This window comes from Lepidothrix coronata, unplaced genomic scaffold, assembly GCF_001604755.1.
Source record: "Lepidothrix coronata isolate B3197 unplaced genomic scaffold, Lepidothrix_coronata-1.0 Scaffold10, whole genome shotgun sequence".
NCBI lineage: Eukaryota > Metazoa > Chordata > Aves > Passeriformes > Pipridae > Lepidothrix > Lepidothrix coronata.
Window position 1 is genome coordinate 6,693,365 of NW_016690190.1, and position 22,885 is coordinate 6,716,249.

At 46.1% G+C, this 22,885-nt stretch overlaps 2 protein-coding genes across 2 annotated transcripts in view; both read right to left on the reverse strand.

Annotated features, from left to right (window-relative positions):
• The window catches only part of LOC108492417 (sodium- and chloride-dependent GABA transporter 1-like), a 35,082-nt gene extending 32,990 nt beyond the window's left edge, over positions 1 to 2,092 (reverse strand). The window contains exon 1 of the mRNA XM_017804734.1: positions 1,957 to 2,092. The gene's annotated coding sequence lies outside the window, so the exon portion shown is untranslated. The remainder of the gene's footprint in view (positions 1 to 1,956) is intronic.
• Positions 2,093 to 11,078: 8,986 nt separating this feature from the next.
• The window catches only part of LOC108492356 (sodium- and chloride-dependent betaine transporter-like), a 38,489-nt gene continuing 26,682 nt past the window's right edge, over positions 11,079 to 22,885 (reverse strand). Inside the window, exons 13-16 of the mRNA XM_017804606.1 lie at positions 20,923 to 20,989; positions 17,681 to 17,844; positions 16,426 to 16,596; positions 11,079 to 13,339 (exon numbers count right to left, since the gene is read on the reverse strand). Of these exons, the coding sequence (XP_017660095.1) occupies positions 13,196 to 13,339; positions 16,426 to 16,596; positions 17,681 to 17,844; positions 20,923 to 20,989 (546 nt within the window). The 3' untranslated portion in view covers positions 11,079 to 13,195. The remainder of the gene's footprint in view (positions 13,340 to 16,425; positions 16,597 to 17,680; positions 17,845 to 20,922; positions 20,990 to 22,885) is intronic.

The following is a 22,885-nucleotide window of genomic DNA, read 5'->3' on the forward strand; positions in this document are numbered from 1 at the left end:
GAACAGGGCAGGCAGGGTTTAGGAGGTACAGCCGCAAAGGACACTGTGGTGTCACCAGTCAGGTGCATTACTGGCTGTAGGTCAGGCTTCTGGAGTGGAGGAGGCAGCCACAGGAAGAGGGATACTTCTCATTTGAAGTGCCAGGTACCATCCATCAGCCTAGGAAAGGAGCCACATGTGAATGACCAGTTGCTTCATGTGTAAATCCTGTCATTGTCTCTAAAAGGGGGTGTGTGGGACCTCTATTTCCCTTTCCTTTTTCTTTCTGGGGCCCAAGATAATGTGCATCCACTGGGAGTACAGAGAAGTTGCTCTCAAAAGCAACACATGGGAGCTGCCAGCTCTGTCTCAGTAGGGGCAGCATCGACAGAGGGGCAGGGGAAGGAGCCCAAGTGAATCAAAGTACAGTTCTCTCCAGAGATCACCAGCAAAAACAACACTTTTGCACTTCCCCAGCTCCTGTCTTTGTGTGAAAGCAGAGCTAGGGACACTTAAATTAAGGACAAGTACGTTTAGTGGCTTTCAGTGCCGCAGAGACAACACATGGTGACCTGGATTCTTCCCGTACCCCCACACACATGTACAAGGGCTTGTTTCACCCCACTCGTGACATTGCACCAGCTCCCTGGGCACTCAGGTGGGCTGAGGGTACCGTGGCAATACCACACTTTTTATTCCTTGTTATCAAAACTCATATTTTTTAAAGGTCCCCCCTGTCCCCTTAGAGCAGGCAATCACACCATAACCCATCACAGCTAAACCTAGCAGAGTTCATCTGCCAAAGCCCTTAACTCATACGGATGGGAGGGAAAACATGCTGCCTTACAGTTTCATTGAGGTTGCTGCTCATGGTCCCATCTACATCTATGCTAATATCTTGTCAATGGGCTATGTTTAAGGAACACGTTTCAGGCTAAGTGGTCCCTGGAGGAACATAGATGAGGCAGTAAGACTCCCACCAGGTTATTTTGGGCATTAAAGGAGAAAGGCAGTGATGCCAGGAAGGTTGGCAAGGCTGGAGAGAGGGAGAATGGAGAAAAGAAAGTATTTTTACTGGGTAAACCCAAGGGGGGGAGTTGAGAGCTGAGTGGGAGGATTGTACACAGTCTGGAGGCATCCTGACAAACAGGCATCCTCTCTGAGCTGAAGCAAATGCAGTGAGTGGTATTCCCTTCCGAAAGTGCGTCTTACAGAGCACCCTGATCCCTCTCCTCTTCCAGGGAGCCTGTGTCCCTCACACCATTCTGTGAGCTTGAGAACCTCTTATTTATCAGCAATAAAGTCAAAAGAGAAGTAAACTACATCTATCTCAGAAATCTTTCCTTTAGACTCTTGTCTGGGATAAAAAAACAGCCAGTGAAAATGTGCTGACCTTACTCCCTGGAAACCTCATTCTGTATCTCTGCAAGTGAGCACAGCCTGCATGGACAGGGAGCATGTAGTGCAGAACAGGGAAATCATTACTGCCTGTTGTGCCATGGAGCACTGTTGGAATTGCTGCCAGATGAATCCCGCAGGAGCAAGATCAAGCCCCAAGCCTGGAGAGCTTTTTCTGTGGCAGGGGAGTTGGAACTAGGTGTTAGAACTTAGGTCCCTTTCAATCCAAACCATTCTGTGTTTCTCTGAATCACAACTCTTGGTGAAAGCAGAACTGGCAGAGGTATGCCTCCCCGGTCCCATGGGAAGTGTGCAGGCACAGCCCTGGATGTGCTGGACCATGTAGGAGGCTCAGCTCCCTCTTGTTTGCCCAGCTTTCTTTGCAGTTACCACGGGGCCCAAGCCAGGAAAGGGCTTTTTGAGTGTAATGCCATGTTACCAATTAGATTTTCTTTGGCCAAACCAACCAAATTAGAGCTGGTACCTGCAGGTAGTTTCAGTGAGGAGCCAGAAGCAAAGACCCTGGCCTCCTTTTGTCACAATTAATGAAACATCAAGTACCAAGATATTGTAACTCACACTTTTCTGAGCCTGGCATTAGCCCATCCATCACTGTTCCCTCTTGGTCTTCAATCTCTCCTCAAGCCCAATTGCTGATGTGACACCTCCTAAAATAAAGAGAGAGACAGCAGCAGTTTGCTTGCAGGGTAGGTGCAGATCTCAGGCCTGAGGGAATCAGTCTCTTATATGTGTTCTTCACAGTTCTCCACACAGTCCAGGCTGAGGAACACCTGAGAATTGCAGTGGGTCAACTGGAAACACCAGTTACCATAGGAAGCACATGTTTTACTGGAAGCACAGCAAACCATCACCCCACCTCATGCATTTCTGCTCTTGGGAGAAAACAGGCCAGAAAGTAGCCATTTCCACTGAAGGGATAAAAACTGAATTTAAAAGCAATGGTGTTTTCTGCATCACATTTGTTGTGCGAGTTAGAGGTAGATGCAGGCAGTGAGTATCAAAGGCACTGGAGAGCAAGAATATCTCTCAGCATCAGCCTGAGCATCACCTTCTTTTCCAGAAGAAAAGGAAGTGTGACCAAGAAAAGAAGAGACTCCATGGATATTTCATGCTTGGCAAGAACTAGACATGGACTGGTGAGCCCAAATGGATTTCAGAACATGCCTTAGAAGAGAAGCAGAATTTGTTTGAAAAGATGGAATTTGGAGCTGCTCTCTTGGTTGTTGTCCATAAACATTCACGAAACTAAATTTTGATTCACCAGTGTGTTCTCAGAAAATGGGATCTTGGCAGGTACTCAGAAAAATACTCGCTGGCTTCAGTATTTGCATTTGAAGCGTTTGGGCTGCCACCTCCAAAGCTTTTGGTGGCTTGGGAAGTATCCAGCAAAAGAGCCCAACCCCACCATATAATCTGTGTGAGTAAACATAAGTACAAAGAGTGTTTTCTGAATAACAGCTATTGGACACGATGACAGTGGTGAAAGCAGCCAAATAATCAGGCTAGACATCTCTTGGTTTAAAATTCATTTGCAAAAATCATTAACACGATCATTGTAAAATAAGCAGCAGTATAATCACTTGAGGATAATTTTCAAAGAGGAATAGGGCTGCACTCATTGAAAAGGGCTGTTATGAGATACAAGGCTGCCTGGCTCTGACTAAGCCCACTAAGTCCACCACCTCCAAAGGGAAGCAAAGATGGCCAGCGCAGCAGGGCTCTCAGGCATTGCTTTTTCGAGCCCAGTCCAAGGCCTGGTCTTCTCTGCTTTTTTCAGCCCAGTTTAAGGCATGGTCTTCTCCTTTGCAACCTCAGCAATCCCATCAACCTGCAGTGGGAGCCAAGCTGGCCAGCCTCCTTCCTCCCTGAGCTGGCTCAAAGCTCAGGTCTGGTCTGACTCCTGCCACCCAACCCATCCACCCTCAAATGGTGGTCAGTAGGGAATAAACAGGGAAAATGTGTAAGACCAGGGTAGGAAAAGCAGGACAAATTCCTTGTGCTCAATCCTGTCGACTTCCACCCACAGGTGCTCCACGTGACTCCCAACACAGGGGGCCTGTTGAAGACTCCTCTGGTGGGGTCTAGGGTTGCTTTGCCACCAGTGGCTGGACTATTAATACCCAGTAACACAATCACCTGCCAGCCTCACTGGACTCTTCTCCCCAGGAAAGAAATCAGCCTCTCCTGATCTTGGCCACCCTGTGTAATCACTCCCAGTCAAGTTGGGATGAGCCAGTCCTATGGCACAGGGAAAGGTCTTGCCCCATGTGTTTATAGCCCTCCACAGGCTGCCAGCCACGTTGCTGGGGCACACAGCTTCTATGAAATATCCTTTCCCTGGAAACTTGTCCAATACTTTTCAGAGATAGTACTTTTATTTACAATTACCTTCAGCCACTGGTATTAAATCTACATTTATGCCGCTTGCCCCTGCAGCTGCTAGGAGCCCTTGGGAGCAATTTCATCTGAAGATGACTTATTTCAAAGACTGGGCATTTTTAAATCACTCCTGCTGCCAGCAGCACAAACAAAACAGAATATGGTGAAGGAATAAAAAATGTAAAAGAAATATGGCAAGAACAAAGCTGAAAATAAATACAAGAAAAGAAAAGGAATTACCACCCCTTGAGGAGATTAAAAGTGACCTGCAAAAGAAAAATAGATTGGGTTGGAGCACTTCTGTTCAGGGCTCACCTATCCATCTTTTTCCCCTGGAATACTCTGGAGACAGGGAGAACTAGTGAGATAATGTCACTGGATATACTGGCAGTAAGACTTTGTCAACGTTGAAACAGCCAAGTTCTGTTAAGCTCAGTGTTTTTTCTGGTTTTTGTCCTGTGCACCTCACCTTAACTCATGTAGTTGAGAAACACCTGGGAGAAAAACTTCCTCTGCTAAATATTTATCAGCACTGACCTTTCAGTCAGCAAGCAAGACCTGAAGTACCAAGGGTCCCCCAGCACAAAATGAAGAAGATCAATCTGACAGGTCCTGGGAGAAGAGGGGATATTAGGTAGAAGAGAAAGAAAAGGCCACTAAAATAAAATCCATGCATTCAAAGGGGCCATAATGGCATTTTCCCTACTCTTTCTTTCAATTAAGAGCCTGTATCTCCAGTTCATGTGGCTAGAATTCTACTAGCTGTATGACTATTTTTTCCATTTGACTGAAATAAATAGGGCTGTACATGTGGAAATTTCTGAGAGAAGAGAAACACACTGCTACACACGGCGTAGCACGTCTGGGACTTCTGTCAACGACTGAAGCACAGTGAAAGCTGAGCCCTCTGCACCCTCACGTCTGCTTCCCCAGCCACAGCACAGCTGGAGGTGGTGCTTGAGGATGGCCCACGCCCGTGGGCAGCCCAGCCTGTCCTCTGATGGGGCTGACACCTACAGCATCTCATGGTGACACAGACTCAGTTTCCTGCCGGGCAAACCAGACCTGAGCTGCTCTTCCAAGGTGTGAGGTTTAATCACCAGCGCCCGCTGCCTGGCAGCGGCAGCTCTCGAGCTGATTGCTGGTTGGTCTCAAAGCACTGGTGAGAATAAGGCACCTCCCTGTGGGCTTCCAGCTTTCTCCAGAGGTGCTCCGAAGGCCAGAGAACCCAGAGTGCAAGAATGCCTGGGGTCCAGGTGGCACAGGGACACTGAGGTTCCCAGGTGGCCCCAGAGGCCATGTACCACTGGTGTCCATGGTGGGATTTGGGAGCAGATTCTAAGTGTGGCAGAGTCTCCTCTTGCCCCCATCTTCCCAGCTGTCTTCCCTGCCACAGGGGTATCTGAGTGAAACTGGGTGTCCAGTGTCCCTGTGGTATGCACCTCCTGCCCAGCACACCAACAAGGAGCACGAGGCCCTGGGAATCAGAAGCGAGTGACATTAGGGACACCAATCATGGGATTTCTGCAGGGAAAAGGACTTCTGGTAGGACTTGTGTAACAGCAGTACCTACCACTGCAGAGTGTTCCCTTAGGTCTTGCCTACCCATAACTAACCAGTGTTGCCCATCTAAATCAAAACAAATTAGGCTAAATTAAACCAGAGCAGCACACTTTGAAACGATTATTCCAGTTTAAAGACCATTTGGGTACTAAGTGGACATAGTCACGTTGATGAAAGCAGGCCTGTATCTGCAGAGTGTTTTGATAAATGTAGCTAAAAAAACCTGATCATCTTTCTGTCAGTGAAACTGCTGTCACAAGGGACTGGGAAGATTTAGCTCTATTGCTTCTAATCCATCAAAAACAGTGTGAAAAGTAACATGGTGTTCAACTTAGCTCAAACTTGATCCTGATGGACTTAATATAAATTAAAATTAGTGTGAATGGAACATAAATAGAAGCATCCTCACATACTTTGGAAGATTTAACTGAAATCACATACTCTGTTAAACCAACCTAACTTTAAAGTCAGTGTGCCCTTAGGTCTAGTTGCATCATTGGTGTAGCTCATATGATTTTTTCACTCTTTATTAAGAGGCTTATGCTGATAAAAGCTCTGAGGTAGACACTTTAAATCAGCATAAGTACAGTTACACTGATGCAGCTTATGCCACTTCCCAGTACAATTGTATGGCAATGCTTTCCTACAGGGAGAAGCCTTATTGCACAGCTGCGTTTGACCTCAAAAGCACAGGAGTGGGGGGAAAAAAGTGATAGATGTGGAGGAAAAATAGGACAGATTTGGATATGAGATGCAAACCAGGGCACATTACCAACAGAGGCAGTATAACCACTGCCCACCACAGGTGCTCCATCATGATAAGTACATGGGCCTTGGAGACCAAAGGAGAAGGAAGAGCAAAGGCCTGGCTCCTCTGTGAAGTGCCACAGAGGTGCAACCTCATTTATCACCACATAGGAAGCGACGGCGCTTGCACCGAGAGGGAAAATGTCTCCAGCCCGCAGCCATGCTGCTGCTCGCCCATGTGATGCACACAACCAGAACTAGCCCTTGTTTGCAGCAATTGAGTTTCACCCCCTCCGGGGGAATTGCTCCTATCGATAGGATCGGACAGTGGGAAATTGCTTTGCCATCGTTCGATGTATCTTACGTCAGCCTGCCCGAGGGACTTTGGACAGAGCAGCCAGAAGGTGCTGCTCACAGTTCTGCCCACAGTAAAACACCCTTCCCTTCCTTCCAGAGAGGGAAGATGTTTTGGAAAGTTTTACCAAGATTACAAGTTAACTCCACTTGTAGTTGAAGTCCAGAAGCTCACAAACTCAAAACACCAGCAGCCACGCATTTACTCAGGCTTCTGTCACAACCTCACAGAAGTGATGTAATTAAGACAAAACCTACCAAAGCATAATTCCCCCAGACACCATAACACACACACATCCTCATGTGGAGATCTGGAACATCTCAGGTCAGTATCTATAACTTTCCAAAAGGGACCAGTCCCTTTTGCCTTTTTCTTCTTCACCTGAAACCTCACGGGTGCACAAAGACCAAACAACAAAGGTTTTGCTGCTGCCTCACCTGACCATAGGCCATTGCAAATGCTTGGAGAGACTATCCAGAAGTAATGATGCAGGTCAGCATCCTCCTGCCCTACTCCCAGCTGCCCAGCTCCAACTGCCAGGAGACAAGGGAAGCAAGAAAGTAGGACTGAGCTCGACAACCCCCAGATGCAAGGGAAATGCCACCCCATGTCTTGAACTGCAAAAGAGCCTGAGCTGGGTGTCTTACTGAAAATAATGTAAAATTTTAAGGCACCAAATCATAGAATCATAGAATAGAATCATAGGATCAGCTGGGTTGGAAGGGACCTCCAAGATCATCAAGTCCAACCCTTGATCCACTACCACCATGGTTACTTCTAAAAGCTGGATCTTTTAACTGTGAGCTGTGGCAGGTAACTCATAAAAAACAACAACAACAACAACAACAACAACAAAAGAAAATTAATTCTGAGTATTTTCCCAACTTATTGCTGTAAAATCAATATGTTCTGAAACTATCCTCTGCCCACAGGCTCTGAAAAAACTAACTGTGTCTGACCACACTGCTCACCCACGTGGAGACACACACTCCCACGCTTGGGCTCCTGGACAAGGAGGTTTATGGGTCAGGATGACTGGAAGCTGTTCCTGGTCTTCTGTCTTACTTGGCTGGCAGCTTATGCTTGAGGTAAGGTGTAAACGAGGTGTAAAGCTGAGCCTTGCAAAAGCCTTTTGGAGTGGGAGAGCTTAATGCTGGTGATGAGAGACAAACAAACATGGGACAGGATTGCATGGGGCACAGGAGAGAGAATTCCACCCTGTTACATGACTGGTATATACATCACACCAGTGCAAGGGGAGCCACACTCACCTGGCCTGTCTGGGGTATTCATACCTCATCCAAAAGCATAGCACAGAAAACTAACACTGCCACGGTACGTTTTCCCCAAAGTTATGAGAATAAGCCCCAGCATCAGGCCAGTTCCCACTGCCAGCCTGCCTCCCGCCATCCCAGCTAACCCAGAGGCTAACCCAGGGTTACTGATTTATACTGCTGTACCTTGCCACTGGTGGGATTTCTCTTCAGCAGCTCCTGGGCCCCCTTGTGTGCTGCTTGCAGCACCTCTGCTTCTGGAGAGCCTGGTCAAGAAACACCGGGCTACAGCTCTCAGGTCATCCTCCCCTCAAAGCTAGTGCGTGGGGAGGCAAGTTCATGTTGCACAACATGGCAGTGGCCCTCCTCCAGGATATGGGAAAGCGACAGGTTGCTTTTATGATTGGGGGTGGGTTTATTCCTCCATGAGAAAAAGAGGCTTATTTCATCTCCTGTTGAAAATACGAGGTCGAGAAAGGCACCAGATGGCCTGTAATCTCTCATCTTTCTCCAGAGACCACTATCTACACCATGGCACAACAAAAGCTGCACACTCGATAAAGCATGTTTTGGAAAAGTTTAGTGGCCACTGGCAAATAATGATTCAGTGAGAGCACGCCTCCAGTCCAGAGCAGCCATCCCAGTCAGCTAGTGGGATAGAGCTCCCCATCCTGGCTGTAACCCAGGCTGGGCAGGAAACGATTCTACTGCCTGTAAAACAACAACAACCACCACCACCAAAACAGGAGAAAAAAAATCAAAAGGCCATTTCACAGAATGGTCTTGGCAAAAGCAAGACAGGATGGAATTGCCCACAACTGGCTTTGCACAGACATAGAAAGCATTTCTCCCTGGGAATCCCCTTTCTTTCCACAGAGCTTTCCAAGCTCAAGCTTGACAAACTGGAACAGACAGCTCTGAAAATACATGTCCCCCTTTGCAGTCGTGGGTCTGGGATTCAAAACAGACCCAGGATCGTGCTCCAAAAGCAGTTGAGGAGGGAGGGCTTATTCAGGGTTTAAAAACAACACAAAGCAAAACAATCTCCCCACTGCCACCTCAAGCACTGTTAGAGACATTTCTTCTCTTCCCTTGGCCCCAGCAAGAGGTTCAGGAATAAAGACTTTCACTTTAATGCCCCAGCCCTTCCCTGCAGCCCTGCATAGGGAACTGGATAGCAGCATATGCACATCTACTCAGCCTCTCGAGTCTTAAATTTTAATTCTTACTTTTTGACAGCATGTATAATTTTATCTCGTCCTTTGATAAATGTTACTCCCCTCTTACTCTGTTCAAACATGGCTTAGCTAACTAGTAAGATGTTACTGTACGTAAGCACGTGTAACCTAATAAAGCAAAGGACCTCAAGACCTGATGTGTTCCATACCTGCATGACTGGCCACTGTCTCTTTCCCGGCCCTCGTTTGCTGTGCACTCAAGTCACTTCGCACATCTCTTATTTCTCCATGTGCAAGACCCACCTCCCTTCAAAATGCGGAAAGCATCTTAGCAAACCCCTCTTGCCACACACTAGGGAAGCAAAACTCAGGGAAGTCCCCAGGTTCCAGCACAAACCACACAGCTGCTGCAGAACACCCATAACTCACACAGCACAAACACAACCTGAGAAGCCAGTCTATTCTTCTAAGCAAAAATGCCCTTTTTTCCTCCAGCTCAGTCCCTACTGCTCTTTGTCCTCTCCTGGCCCTTGGAAAGCTGCAATACTTGCACAGGTTCAAGGGCAAATCAAGAGCTTTGCTCAGGGTGGAGCTGTGGTTCCAACCCTTGGTAGCTAACCCCTGCGCCAGGGCTGTGGTGGGCGTGGCTTTTCTCCACTCAAAAAGTAAAGATGAGGGCTGAAGGGAGGGCACAGCAGCATCTCCAGCTCATTGGGAGCTACAGCAGGTCACTGTCCTTTGCATGAGGGCTACCATGGTCACCTGGGGCAGGAGAAGGTTCAAGAGCCAAGCCCTAACCAAGATGAAATGCCACTGCAATTCTCCTCCCCCCAAAACTATGTTGAGGGCTGGAGTTATGTGAATTGAAGATATCCTGATGCTGGACAAAGGTAGAAGTGCAAGAATTGCTGTAAGAGTCCTCCAGAGCCTGGATACATCCTCCAGGGCCAGGACAGAAAGGGCTCACAAATCAGCTGCAGCCTCAGGGCCATTTGAGGTCACCACAATGTCTCCCTACCTGACCAAGTTGCAGGGGGCAGCAGTTCAGTCAGATCAGGAATCACCTTTAGTCAGATAAGGATCTAAGGGAAGAGGCTCAAGAACTACACATTTCTCTTTGGGAAAAAGAAACATGCCAGAAGAGCACATACAACCTCTCTGGCTGGGAGGGTACATAAACAGTGGGAGGAACACAGCAAGGAAATAACTCTTAACAAGTTTTTTGCCTTGTTTGTCATTTGTTTTACCTTTCCTTCTTTAAATTTTGTACAACACAAGTTTCCTTCCTTTTTTTTTTTTTCCTTCTATCACCGTTGAAGGAAGAAGGGTAGAAAGGTTGAAGCAGAGGAAACAACGGGAAGGAAAGAAAGGAAGAAAGGAGAAGGATAATGCAAGATCTTTCTTTTGTCTTGGTACCTTTTTTAGTAAACTGTTTCCCTGGCTTTTCTTTCTGGAGAGAGGGATTAAAACAAGCTTTTTTAATAGGAAAAAAAAAAGGAAAAAAACTGAAAACCCAAAAGTGGTAGTTAAGTGCTTGACAGATGTCCGTCCTCTCTTCTATATAAAGTCTTTTTCTTCCACCTAGGAGGAGCAGCACAGTATGGCCACCTGGTACTTTCTCTTGGACTTCAAATGCATTGTATCTTGGCATCTTACCAACAATTACAGGGGAAAAGTAAATTACCTCCCTCCTCTCCATACCATCCCTTCAGTACTGTATTCCTAGTGGTGGGCAGGACAGGAGCAGTTTCCCATCAGACTCAGAGATCTCCAGAAGAGCTCAAATCCAGGGGCTAATGGAGACCTGTCAGATCTGTCATATGCATGCAGCAATGCCTGAGATCTTTGTATAAGATTAGAAAATTATTACTTGGTCTCTAACTGTGCTGGGGATCTTACAGCAAAAGACGTCGGCATTTTCTCTTGTTTCCTCAGCTGGGTGTATCTAAGTGGTTTTAGTTTTTAAAGGAAAGGGAATTAAACAACTCTGGGTCACTGAGATTTCCCTTAAAATTCCCGAAATTCTGTCAATCCCATCCAAAGAAACTGGATTCATTTCCTGATCCTGGGAATTCTGGAATTGCTTTCAGTGGGGACAGCAACACCTCCTCTGCCTTTATTAAAATAAGCTGCTTCCTGGCAGAGGTGGGTGCTACTATCAGATTATACATCAGCAACAGAGGAACCAGTTCATGCAGTATTTATTTTCAATAACACAGCCCCACATTTGTGTTCAAAACTGAAAACCGATTTATCTCTATGTAGGATTTTTACAGTTTTGTCCAAGTGCCTCAGAAAAGGAGTAAACCCATCTTCACTTCTCTCCACACCAAATCGTGAGCAACATTGCTGGAAGGGGGAGCAAAAAACACCAAACTACTTACCTTGAGGCCTGACTGCAAGCCTCTAGATGCTAAGCTCTTCCTGCAATTACTGTTGCAAATGTGACATTCAGCTCTTTAAAAAATAAAAATAAAATAAATGGTGTCTTATGTGGTGCTGCAGCCCTTTGTAGGGAACGTGAATGAGATTTGCCAGCTCTCTCATCCTTCCGCAGTAAAACATCTCCAATCAAGTGATAATGTCCCAGAGAGGTACAAATTCTGATACTTGACTTTCAGTGTTCATTTCACCAACAGTTTGTAGTTTTTAAAGGAAAGGAAATTAAATGGTGAAAAGATTGCCCTATGCTAATTCTCCAGTTAAACTCACAGGAAACTGCAAAAGATAAGGTTCCCATAGCAATTGGAATAGGTACCGAATTGCACAGATGAGGCCCGATTTCCCTGCTTACTTTCAGTGCTGGTAGCTTATCTCCACACAGCACAGGGAAAAGCAATTACTTGGAACAAGGGAAAGGAGCCTGTGGCATCTGTGATTCATTTTGATGGCCATTCTTTGGCGTGGTTGGATGCACCAATATTGCAACACAGCCATGCACCAGAGCGTGTACCTTCGACCACAGCAAAGCCCTTGGGGGGAACCTGCCACTGGCCTTTCTTGTGGTTTTGGCTGTGAAATTCTGATAGGCATTCAAGCAGGATTTGACAGGGAGTTTTACAGCTCCAGCCTCCACAGGACAGAGTCATCTGGCACCGCACCAAACCCTGCATCCAAGCACAATTCCTCCCAGCCATCATCTCACATTTCTGACTACCCTGGCAACGACAAGCCTTTAATTCGACACAATCTGCTTCCAATGAGCCCATCTTACCTATTAATTATGCTTTATCTTGCCTGAGCTGATGATTATTGCGCCCGATTATGCCTTCCTTATCCCCTGAGCAGTCACCTGCAGCAAAGCCAAGGGAGTGCAATCATTCTCCCACCCTCGCCCCAAAACTACTCTGCAGCACTGACCCAGGCCCATCAGCTCTTTCATTAATTCCTCTACAAAACGCCCCAGCAGTGCAGTTAAATTTGTGAGCGTGCAGTCCCCAGGGTCTCATTTCTCCCAGCTGTGATGCAGCTCTTTTTTCCCCCCTTTTGTTTTTTTTACCAGCTGCTCTGAGACTTTTCTTACACTCCATGAATTTTCTGAAAGAATTGTCAAATATTCATCGGTTTCACTCTCGGATGCGTTTTTACTGGGCCGTGTAGTTTTGACCAAGAGCAAGTCCTCTAGGTAGTTATTCCTCACCCACTTTCCAGCCTGAGACTGCCTTGAGATCCATCATGAACAACTATGATTGCATCAAGCACCCTGTCACTCTCTTCCCTTTCAGTGACAAGCTAAAGCTGTACTACTAACACTGCATCCTCCTTTTTGTCATTGGCTATGATATGTTCCTCTCTTCCTCATACATAGGTGACCTAGCAGTGTATTTTCCTTTGTTATCCTCCAGCTTCTTATGTACTTCTGAACCAGCTTACTTATTTCCTGCACTAACACCCCATCATTTTGTGCTGTTGCATCCCTCACTTGGCTCCTTCACACCTTTACTCCCTTCTCTCTCTCACCACTGTGGTTTCTTTTCCTCCTCTCAACATGAATGCACCTTTTGCACCTTTTCTTTTCTTTTTTTTTTTTTTTTTTTTGGTTACTGTGTTGTTTTTCTCTTCCAAACCAATGTCAGTACTGAAGGACACTTCTAACAAAAGCATGTTGCAGTCTTCCCAGCTACTGGCAGGGTGAGTTGTCCCCAAGGTGTCAAAAGAAATACTGTCCCCAGTGGGTGCAACCAGCTGGCTGGAAGGAGAGGGTGTCCCAGATGCTTCTGTCTCAGGCGTGAAGGAGAGAAGGGAAGTGCCCGGGAGAGAAAACAAACCACTTTGGGAAGGAGAGAGCAAATCAGTCTGCCTTAGAAGTGGGTTTCTCTCTCTGTGATGCTGAGCACCTCCTGGATCGGAGAAGACCATCCCTGGCGCCTCGGTTCGGACAGCCCCGCCACGTGCTTCTTCGGCTGCGGCAGATCCTCCGCCGGGGAAATCAGCTGCATCAGCCGCTGCGGAGAGGAAGTCTCTGTTAATTAAGCTGATAAACAAACTGACAGCCAATAGTGATCCACAACCATTGCTGGGGGCAAAGGCATCTAGAGAGCCACTGCTCCCAGCTCCCTGCTCCTCTCCCACTGAACTGCTGTGAAAGAGAGAGGGAGGAGAGCAGGCTAACTTCAGCTGGACTCCTCACAGACCCGGTTCTGTGAGGGAGGATGCCAGCAATTAGCACCACAGCCATTTTCTGTGGCAATGGAAGAAAACGCCATAAAGCCCTTTTTTTTCCTATACCAAGCAGTCATGCTTGCCATTGACTTTGGTGAGAGCTGCGAAGCCTTTTAGATGGTCTGATCATCAGAAAGTGCCGTGGTCCAAAACAGGGTGGTAGGTGATAGCTACCTCAGCGGCATTTCCCAGGTGAGGCAGTCCCTCTGCAAACTGGTTTCTGCCCCCAAACCATCTCAGCTCCCCTCTTCCAGCCAGCCAGACTGCAATGGTGAAGACAGGGGTTGTGAAGCAGCTACCTGCCCTTAGCTCCCTCCGCCCCGTGCAATGCAGGGTGCTACAGGCTGTTCCACACACACATATGCAGAGTTGTGACAGCTTTGGGGAGTTTATTCTTAGAAAATGCAAGTATCTTCGAGCTCTTTGGGGGGAAAGTGCTGGCTTACAGGGACAGCTGCTGTGAATTTCTGGTGTTACTCATCTGATTTTTGAAGTCCCTCTTGTGCCACACGCCTTCCTGAGCTCCTGGTCTCCTCCCAAAGCCAACCAACACTCAGCGTCCTGCAGCTACCTGCCAGGTTCCATGAGAGAGCGTATCATTTCCCTGATGAAAACTAGCTTTCACAGTTACTAACTTTTTCCATCACAAGCTGTTCAGGCCAGTGCACGCTCCTCCCATGCAGAGTGCATCCCAGCAGAGCAGCCAATTCATCCATGACTCGTTGGATTAATTTTAGTGCTCCCATCCCTTGTGAAGTGCCTGCCAGAATCATGGATTTTGTTCACTTATTCAAAACTATTTGCCCCATGATTTCTGAAATTGACCTCGGTCTGCAGCTGCTTTGTGAGCAGTTGATTGTGAATTTTCAGTCTTTGGAGCTTGAGCTGCCTTAATCAGACACATTAGGAAACAACATTTGTGTTTCTTGGTCAATCAAGTATAAAAGAGGCATCAGTTTGTTGCAGTGACTGATCATAATTACCAATTACAAACTTGCTTTCAGTGAGTGTTTTGCAATATTAAATTGAAAGGCACTGTTCCTGGAAGCATCTGTCCCAGGAAATTATTTCACTACATTTCTGGGGTGTGTCTGGAAAAAGAGAACAGGTATATTTTGGGAAAACTTGTTTTCAAAAAAGGTGCAAGTATTCCAGGAGGTATCATGTGGCTGGCTTTGATTCTGCCCTGAATCAATCCAGGTTTAGCAGCCGATTCCTTCCCACATACCTAAATCACATCTTTGGAAGTTCCTTCATACTAACATAACTGAGGGGTCCGTGGTAATTACAAATAATATAATTTAAACCAGGGCAAAACAGAAAAGCCCTCCATCTAAAACAGGCCACATCAGTTCCTCAGGAGTGCTCTGCAGTAAACATTAACACTACTCACAGCAGCACTTCTGTCCAAGGGCTTGAAGTACTTTGCCAGGTGAGAGATATTGCTTGTTTAGCAGGCATGTAACTAGCAGGCAGTTACATCAGTGACATCTCCACGTCCTCATTTAGACATATAAAGCCTCTGAGCCATGGGGAGTCAGGTATGTCACCCACCCAGTCAAACTCTTCAAACCAGCCAAGGGAAAGGACAGATGCATCACTGCTAAACAGCCCAGAGCACAGGAGAGGGCTGTAAGAGGCAGGACTAGAGGTCTGAACTTGGAGCAAACCATATCACAGCATCTTGGCACAAGATTCCCCTGCAGTTCCTCATACTGTACAGTTCCCAGCTTCCTTCCAAACTCATAATCTCTTCATGTCTGCCAACAGCAACCAGGAGTCTGTGGGGTCAAAGGCAGCTAAACAGAAACTATTTCAGAGCTTCATACTTCTCTACCTTCCTGCCTGCATGGCTTATGCCCCTCTCAGTGTTTCACAGGAGACTTTTAACTGTTGCCATTCCTGTCTGGGCCTTATCCTGTATCTTTTCCTGAGCCTGGGATAGGAATTAGCCAGCTCTGTCACAACTCTTGTCTCTCCCTGTTGACACACCTCCCAGCCAGCAAATAAGAGCCCATGTAGGCACAGATTCATCTTCCTTGAGACAATGGAGCCAACCAGAACATCCTGCACCCAGCCCATCCCTGGATGTGTTGGCAGCACAGGGTTCTCCTCTCCATGACCCCACGATGTGACCATCACACCCACACCACAGCCTCAGGGATGCTCCCATTCCCTGTTCACCTGCTCCCTCTGCCCACCACAACCCCCAACCAGCTGCAGCGAGGATGGGGAAGGACCAGAAGAGAAATTGTGTAGAAATTTAGATGTACTGTACATCACTCAGATCTTTCTTCATGGGTCAAGTGAGGTGTCATCTCCATGACACCATCTTCCTAAATACAGTTTTTCCTAGGACAAGACGAAAGGTGTCTACAGTGAAAGATGACAGGCTTGGGCACGGCACAGGGTAGACCTTTACAGCTCTGTGAGCATGTCCTCTTTAATAACTCTGGGTAATTTCTTTTTTGAAAATAACATAGTCCTGACCCAGGAATAAAAGGGACAAGAAGTAAAGGCAAAACAGATCCTGGTTTTGCATTGGGTTTGCATTGCAACCTACTGTATATATACTATATATATATATATGTATGTATATATATATGTATATATATTGCACTGAGTATGGTGGTGCAACACCTCATGAAAGACTTTGGACATTTGATGATCACCCTGGAAGCTGTGCTGAGACACTTCAAGCCCTCCAAAATGCCAACAAGACCTATAGAATATACTGGGGAAGGGCCACTCTCACCCTCCCTTGCCTTCTCGCAGGAGAGATATGCCACATGCATCTTCCCTGGGGCCCTTCCATGAGCCATCTGGGGGAAGCAACAGCAACATGCCCAGTGACCACAACCCCCAGTACCTGCTTCAGCGGTCCTTTGGTCTTCAGGAGGATGAAGATGGCGTAGAGAGGAATACAGACCATGGAGGAGAGTGCCATCAGCCAGCCCAGCACGTAGCCCCAGGCTGGGTACTCATAGGAATTGTTGTATTTCAAGGGTGTGTACTTGATCAGGGAAAACAGGAAGACACCCTGAGGAGCAGAAAACACAGACTTAAACAGAACAAAGGGAGCAGCCAAGCCCAGCAGCCTGGCCACCCTGCAAGCACCATCTGTGTGGCAGTGAGTGTGCTGTCTTGTATGAGCTAGAGTAGACCTGGCTACTTGTGGCAAGCAGAGTTTGGTGCATGCTGGCTGCACAAGAAGTTACCTCTGAGCCAGGGCCAGGCATCTCCACAGTGTAAAGCCTTCAGGCTTCTTAAGAGTTCAGTGTAAGCAAAGTTGACAGCAACTTTGAGGGTCCAGCAACATTGAGACAGCAATTTATTCATATCAAAGCCAGGAATTGTTGTTCTTCCTGGCAGAAGCCCTCCAGAAGTAACATATGTGGGCACGGATTTACCCATCCCAGGGCTCTCTAGCTACAGAGCTTTCAGATGATTTGGGCTGGCTCAGGCTTGGTTTGAAAATTTCCCTGATTTTCAAGTCCTGCTGGAGCCTAAGGATGAAGGACTAGGAATCTTTTGTAAGTTGTAGCTATAGATCCCATCTGTGTTCCCACTGAGGTCAAAGAAAACAACTCTCAACATCAGATGCAGGAGCAGAATTTGGCTCAGAATTCATGTAAAAAGCCAGTGGAGCAAGACTGGACATAAATTCAAAACAGGCAAGAACTTGCCTGACATTGGGTGCATTTTCTTTAAACACAGTCATAGAAGCTTTACAAGTAGTTTAATAACATAGAAAGCTGTGGAAAACATTTCCAAACCACAGGCAATCCCAGGAACACAGGCTGAAGCAAGTATTTCAGAACAGGGTAATTCTCACTAGTCTTCTACTCAAAAGTAATTTGACCAAACCTCTCCAGGCTTTTAGGATATATTTCCCTTTGCCTTCACAGTAAACAAGTGGCTTTTCAGGCTTAGTTAGTTGTCCAGGCAAAACATTAGGCTTTACTTTACGAAAGAAATAAATAGCCACCTCAGCTATGGACAAGCTTCTCCTTTTCCATAGCAGTTTGAAAAAATTACAGCAGCACCTTGGAGAAAAATCAACCTTTTTTACTGGGAGCTCAGGGACCCAGAGTAACATACCATGTTGCCATAGTTGCACTTACCAAGCACAGACCCGGGGTGAACACCAGCCAGCAGATCTTGATCAGGGGCCACGGCCGGAAACCAATCATGTCCTCAACGTTGTCGTAGAAGCGGTCAGCACCTTGGCCACCAACCATCACAGAGACAAAGTCAGAGGTCAGATCACTGTTGTTCCCTCCAACCACTATTCAACATCAGATTCCAACTTCCTTTATCCGCGGTGTTTACTCCTGGTAAAAACATGGCTACCCTAATAATAGAGCAGCAGGTGGTGGGTTTTTCTGGCGTTGAAAAGGCCCATCTGTGGCTAAATAGAGATGGAGGTTTTTAACTTCATCCATAAGTTGTCAGAAAGCTTGACATAGAAGAAACACACAGTCCCTCAGAGAGCAGCAGCTGTGAGAGGATGCAGCCCATGTACTGGTAAGGGCTGGCACAAGGAAAGGAGGAGTTGTCTGGTTTATAGATCAGCAAGGAAAAGCTCTTGCAGGCTGAGCACATGGGATTACATGAGTCCAGAGTGCTAAGAGGAACAAAGAGAATAGGGAACATCTAACAAAACCCTCTCTTTGTAAACAGATATGCTGTTATGCCTGTCAAGAATCCCCCCAGAGCTGGGCATGACCCTTGTCATCAAACGCCTGCCTTCCACAGAACACTTAATTTTTGGCATAAACTGGCAATCCAAATTCTTCCAGAAACCAAACCTTCCGTCTGCAAATGCTGCTGTACTCTCCAATGAGAGCTGTCCAGTGGATGCCTATCTCCTTCTTGTCTCCTCATTAATTTCACTTACTGAATTATGTTGTTCAGAGTATGTGGGACCCACCTGAATCTCATGGTGCACTGGAGTGGGATATACCTCTGAAAAGCATCTGAAAGTCCTGCCACTGGCTGGATTCTAACCATTGACTCTTCCTAGCCCAAGGCACAAAGAGGAAATGGATGAAATATCATACAGAGACAATATAATGCAGATGGACTTCAGCAGACCTTGTAATAAGCTCTAGGGCATCTTCAAGGATCAAGAGCCTAATGTTGGCCAGAAAGATATTTAAAATGAAGAAAAATCAAAAAGTCGTTCGTAAGATGGATAAGATTCCCTAACACCTTCCTAAACAGAACTAATCAGAGATACTATACCAGACTGCCTCAGGTAAAATAATACAACAATATTAGATTAAAAAAATTGAGATAGTCTGTCCAGAAAAAGGGTTACCAGTTAAACAGCTCTAGGATGAAATAATAGCGTATTTGTCTTGTTAAAGTTTTATCACGGTGCTTAGCTGACAAAGAAGGATTCTGCTTCTGGGTTTTCATCCACCTGTGAACTCATGGCCACGCCATGGTTTTCACCTGCAAGGGCAATGAGACCTTGTTTCTTTGCATCTTAACACCAGAAGGCTGAACTGGGCAAAATATGTACCTAGAGAACTGGCCACACTTGTGAGTGTTTGGGGTTTGGTGAGTTTTATTTTGGTTTGTGGCTTTTGTGTTTCAGAATTAAATTCCCATATTATGTTTCCTTTAAATATATTTTTTTCTACAAAAGCACATTATGTATGCTTTTCTATTTTTTTGTAATTTTTGCAGTATTTTCTATATCCCATGACTAATGCTTGCAGAAAATCTCTTTTAAACCCAGATTTTTGAAGTATATAGACTGGAGGGGGGTAGTTCTTTGAACACCTCACGGTGTTGAGTTGGCGAGTTAACAAGTAGCCTCAAGGAAAGACAACAAGCTGTGGCATATCAAGGGACATGCAACCTTGTGTGGGAGCCCAGCCTACACCAGAGAACCTCCAAGCTGTAAATACCATGAGGCTTCAGATAGCATTTCTAAAAATATACTGAGAATGAAAGGAGATGGTATATGAAATTTATTTTGCCAAAAAGCTGAAATTATCTACAGGGTGAAAAAAAAAAAAAAAGAGATACAAATGACATGAATTGCAGTTCAGAATATGAGTATAGCACAGTGTCTTACACCATATAGTGTTTCCACAGAAACACAGTGTGATGTCAGAAGGGACAGATAAATTAATTACTAATACAACTTTGTGGCAGATAAAACTTCCCTGCAAATTTGGATGTAGAATCTAGTCAAAGAGACATAACAACTAAAGAAATACAAAAATACCAAACAAAAAGGAGAACACAAACACGTCCATCCTCCACCAAGAAAACAATCCAAAACTAAAGCTGTTAGTTACGACGAGCCTCCACCAGTCCTTATCCCTTTTCTCTGTAGTACAACCATCAGGTCCTGCATTTCTGTGGCCACTATGGCAGTCAGTGGGTGATGTGATGAAATGCAATGAAGACTGACAGGAACATTCTCAGGAAGTATATGAGCAGGAGGTTTTATATATTCTAAGTTTCACAGGCAGAGGAAAAAAGTAATTAAACTTAAGAAGTCATCAGTTCAATCATTCAACATTGCCTTTGCAAGCAAATTAGAAGCTGAAGGACGTGTGCTGGAGGAATGTGCCCTTTCTGCCCAGCACATTAGAAGGATTAGATAAAGCTCCTGCAGAGAAAACCATAAAGACTTCCCCAAAGAGATTTTTGTTGGAATGAACAAAGAGGTTTGCTGTTATCTGCAATATCCCAAGACAAGGAAGAATGGTATGCAGGCACCGGACAATTAACCATGCATGCTGGTACCACTTCTCTTGTGCTGATCAATCCCACATACCTTTAAAGTGGTTGCATGCTTTTCTGACAAATCCTTTAATTTTGCCACATAAATTCACGAGAATAAATTTCACATTAATCCAACTAGAGATTTGCTTATATCTTTACGTCTTGTCCTTATGGAGCCCATCTCATTTTATGTAGCTTATAAGAGTGAGACCCAAACTGAAAGGGACAAAGATTTGATTTTATTTTTACAAGATTCAAAACCCAGTGAGTTTCACAAGTCTGCTAGTTTGGAATCTATGAGAAATCCCTCCCTGTCTTTTCTTCCAATCTGCGTTTATTTGCATTCATCTATACCAAACTTCATCCACAATATTTCAATAAGTGATGACCCTGGCTCCATGCCATGGAGCTAAGCTTGTATCTGCTCCCTCTCTGTCTCAAACCTGCAGCATCAACACCTGCACCAAACCTGTGCAAAGAGCCAGCAACGGAGGCCTTGTGGCACTGCAACCACTGCAGATCCGCCGGGTACCAGGTGCACGGGGCAGACCCCTTACTGTCCATAAATAAGCATGTAAGGTTGCCTGTACCCAGTGCATCTGAGAGGATAAGGCACATGGAGTCAGGGCAAACCCGACAGGCAGCATCCTGGCAAAAGGAGGCTGCTGCTTCTGGAAGCCACACTGCATGTGAGCAATAGAGCTAGAGAGAGATTTATCGCAGCAAAACACAGGTTTGCCCTGAGGCCACCCACAGGTACCCACTGGCAGCATCAGTTTGCTTTAGCTTTGTAAATGGTCCTAATGATTTTAGTGCGGGTTGTCCTGTAGTGATTGAGGCCCTTGCTTTCCCCTGGAACAGCTAATCCTAATGTGCATGCTGTGACTGCCTGCAAAACATCCTGTCTGCAGCACATTTCAGTAGCATCATGTTGTGAATCCCAGTGTTCAAAACCCATGCCTGCTTATAGAAGGGCTCCTTGCCCCAAAGTGGAAGGCAGAGAGGAGGAGGAGCATAGAGGGGACACCAAAATCCCTCCAGGACTTTTCTCTGGGGAACATGACCAGCAGGTCCGATGCTGCACGATCCTTTCACAGGCAGAGAGCAGCACGCGAGGAAATCCTCAGATCTTCGGGAGAGCAGCTGCCTGGCAGCAGAGGGAAGCTGCCAAGTGGTGGGTGGTTGGCGTATGTGCTGGGAGAGGGGAAACTCAGAACGCATATTTGTGTTAGCAGAAATGTTGTAATTCTTCACAGGGTAAGCAAGAGGCTCAGCCCTGCCAATTCTAATGCTGGGTTAAAAAACCCCAACTTTAATCAGCACCAGACACTTCTTTTTCCATTAAAATGCCTCACCCCGGCCCTCTGACTACATTTTGGACGAGAATCTTCCCAATGGATGCAAAGCAGAACATGAAGAGGGTAAAATCCCACTGTGTGGAGTGATACAAATGAACTTGTGGGGGTGAGGAAAAGGGCCATTTCTCTGTCCCCAGTTACTCAGTTTCCCTTCAAGGCTGCTGGGGCAGCACCATCTCTCCTGCTACTCATTGTCTGCCATTGCTGCTGTCCATGGGTTATCAGAAAAGGCACGTGGCCTCTGTGGTGGTAAAAATGTCAGGGGGGCTGCATTCTTTAAATCATAATTCCGTTTATTGAATTAACTTAGCACAGTGTGATGATGAAGCCCTGTCAAGATGGATGGGGATCTCCATGTCCCTATAAATCCCAGAAGGACTGGGCAGAAGATGCCTCTAAATTAAAATCTGGCCAGGGTCTGGTATTGCAAGCTGTCAGGTGAGCTTTCCTTGCAGGACATCTCTCTAAAATAAACCTTTCTTATACATCTGCTTCTCTTGCATTCTCTGGAGGTCAAATCCAAGCAGCTGGATTGGCTACCATTTCAGTAAGACAGGAGTTCATCCAGACTAGCACTTGGCTCCTGCTGTACATAAAGTATTTGGAGAAACCAATATCCTTCATCAGCACCTGCACTGCAGCCAACGCAACCTCTACAAAACTGTAAGCACCAAAGAGAGCACACAGGGACTGACTGTCTGTAGTAAGGCAAAGGTGGCATCAAATGAAATTGGCAGGTGGCAGATTTAAAACAAGCAAAGAGAGTGATTCCTCACACAGCACCTAAGCAAGCCATGGAACTCCTCGCTGCAGCATTTTGTGGATGATGAATGCTTAACCAAGTCAAACAGGAAAATGAACAGAAGAGAAATAAATAGATTTCACTCCTGGCTGTGGAAATCTCTGGGCAACAAGCTGAGTATTGCACCTGACTCTAGGACCCTCAGCACAAGAAAGACATGGACCTGTCACAGTAGGTCCAGAGAAAGACCATGGAAATCATCAGAAGGCTGAAGCATCTCTCCTACAAAGGCAGGCTGAGAGAGTTTGGGCTGTTCAGCCTGGACAAGAGAAAGCTCCAGGGAGACCTTGTTGCAGCCTTTCAGTATATAAAGGTGGCTTATAGTGACATGACAAGGGTTAACAGTTTTAAATGGAAAGAGGATAGATTTAGAGAGGATATAAGAAAGAAATTTCTCACTCTGAAGGTTCTGAGACACC